The 2500-nt window shown below is 42.4% G+C and overlaps 1 protein-coding gene across 2 annotated transcripts in view; it reads right to left on the reverse strand.

Moving 5' to 3' along the window:
- Positions 1-2500, reverse strand: part of LOC125047803 — an 18603-nt gene that overhangs the window by 2100 nt on the left and 14003 nt on the right. For both annotated transcript variants that reach the window (XM_047646268.1, XM_047646257.1), the window contains exon 5: positions 1-2500. This exon is cut by the window's left edge and continues 2100 nt beyond it; it is cut by the window's right edge and continues 217 nt beyond it. In XM_047646268.1, the coding sequence (XP_047502224.1) occupies positions 1-2500 (2500 nt within the window).

The following is a 2500-nucleotide window of genomic DNA, read 5'->3' on the forward strand; positions in this document are numbered from 1 at the left end:
GCTTCAAGGATAGTGCTTGAAGAATTTAACTTCCACTGAACTAGTTCGAATGCAGTTTCATTTGCTGCCATAACGTTATTCATAATTCCAACAATGTCTTCCAAATCGAAACTGGAAATATCTTCATCTCTAGAGAAAGCATCTAGTGTCTGAGCAACGAAGTGAATGTCAGCAGGCTGGAGTGAAGTGCTGTTGGCAGTAAGAACGGTCAGTTCAGATGATTCATTTAGATGTTTGAGGTTTGTGCTAATCTTCCAGAGCTCTCGAGTAATGTATGAAGGATCTCCTGTGCAGTTATTCGATAGAGGACCCCAATAGTATCCTACAAAGAAATCTCCAAGGCACTCTCGTGTGACAGGTTCCCCTTCCGCTGTAATGCATAATTGCTCAGGAAGTACTATGGCATTTCCATTTGTAGAAGGCCATGTGAGTTCTTTTGGAGTGCCTGAGGCAAAATCTTGCGTGACATCCCTCAAACAACCTTGTGTACTTCGGAGGTCCAAAAGTGTGCAGTCAGAGAAAGTCTTTCCAAGAGGAAGCATTTCATGCAGAGTCTTTAACAAATTATTTTCTGTCACAATATATATATTTGTGTTCTTAATCTCACACTCAAGATGGAAATTGTGCAGAAGCTTCATCTCAGCACGAGATGGCATGTAGAAGAAATTTTTATCTGTAAATCGAAATTCGTCAGTTAAGTCGGTACTCCTCAAATTTGCCATGAAGACTTCAGCACAAGTATCAGAATCCCTGTTTGATCTATTTGTTAACATGAAGGAGCTGTCATGACGCCGGGGCACATAGGGTTTATCCTGGAAGAGAGTAATGACGAAGGTGAATGTTGCTGGGTCTCTGTGCAGAATAACATTTGACTTAACAAACGAGAAGGGTGGATGAGCCCAAGCCTGGCACTGGTAGTAACCTTGGCTACTCAATTTCAGCTCATACTGGCAACCAGAATCTTCTGTACGCTCATGATGGGTAAATTCCCCGTTGACATAACAGCGTGGGTTGATGTAATCCCCATCAGCCAAGAGGGTCTGAGGTTCTGCATCAATACACATGGTCTGTGAAACTGCAGACTCTGGCTCGTGGACTTGAAGCTGCATTGCTACTCTCGGGGTGATTATTTTCTGGCACAGGATGTGATGTTTACCTTCCCTTCTTCCCTGAAGTTTCCAGCCATTCTGCGCCAGGACGCCATAAGGTTGTGAATAGTCTGTATCAGCTATCCAGTTCAGGTTCTCTTCGGAACCGCTATAGAGGAGGCGTTCATTTCTCCATTCAACCCCCATCCAGACATTTGACACCTTATTCAAGAACAAATGTTGGCGATAAACCCAGTCCAGAAATCCTACATCAGGTGTTGGTAATTGTGCGTCCAAGTCTTCACAAAACTGGCTGGCTTCAGGCCATGTATGATTTTTCACGACAGGGAACAACTTGAAGCAGGTTTCGTCTTTACCTTTAAATATGGTAGTATTCCATCCTGTCGGGCATAAAGGGCTGTCCTTGATTAGCGAAGGCCAACTGCTGATATTTTTTGTAAGGAAGTTGCTCTCAATCACAGCTACAAAAGGTAGATGAGTATTACAGTTTGAAGTCTGCAGTGAATTATTACTTGTGTCCAGAACCAAGCATTCATAATCTATACTAGGATGACCACTCTCCCATGAGATGAATTCCTTGGGGTCAAGGGTAAACTCGGTTTTGTTTGGCCCCATAAACAACAAAGGGCCAAGCGGCCGTTTTCGCCGTGTGGGCAGCCATATCTTGCTACCACTTCCGCTCTCATTTAACAGCTTTTGGACAACTTCATATAGAGACTTTCTCCCTCTGATTCGTTTCATGAAGGAGGACTTATCTAGCACGCTGTTTTCCAGACTAGTTATATACGTTGCACTGAACCCAGCATCCCATGTGTCAGGTGTTGAAATTTTAACACAGTACTTTTTCGATGCAGCTGTGTATCCTTCTGGGCAGAGGTCGGTCCATGTGCACTGTGAAGAGTCGAACTGTATACGTGCCCCATGGGTGTAGTTCCACATACACACACCAGGAGACAGCTTTCCATATTTGACTTTGCACTTCCAATTCTTTGGAAAAACATAACCGACTTTCGTGAATGGCCATTCTATTTCTCTCCCATCTTCTAAAATTTCTTTATGACCAAGGCAAAACATTGGAAGAGCTACATGAGATGAATTCAAATATCCATATCTCTGATTTTTCCTGAAAATTTCATTGTATGTGTCATTCTTGAGTTGAAAGTGTCTTGGATTATCAAACAGACTAACTAAATTTGTTTTCGGTATATGTAGATGAAAACTATAATTGGAAAATATTTTTGATCCATCTAAACTTGATTTTTTGACGACTGATATTGGATCCATTATAAAGTTGGATATATTGTCAAACTGAGTCCTAAAGATTGCTTGTAACGACTTTCTAGCATCCTCCACCGTCCGTCCAGGGGGTTCTTCCACGTGGGCGTTGAAGA

This window comes from Penaeus chinensis, chromosome 4 (genome assembly GCF_019202785.1).
Source record: "Penaeus chinensis breed Huanghai No. 1 chromosome 4, ASM1920278v2, whole genome shotgun sequence".
NCBI lineage: Eukaryota > Metazoa > Arthropoda > Malacostraca > Decapoda > Penaeidae > Penaeus > Penaeus chinensis.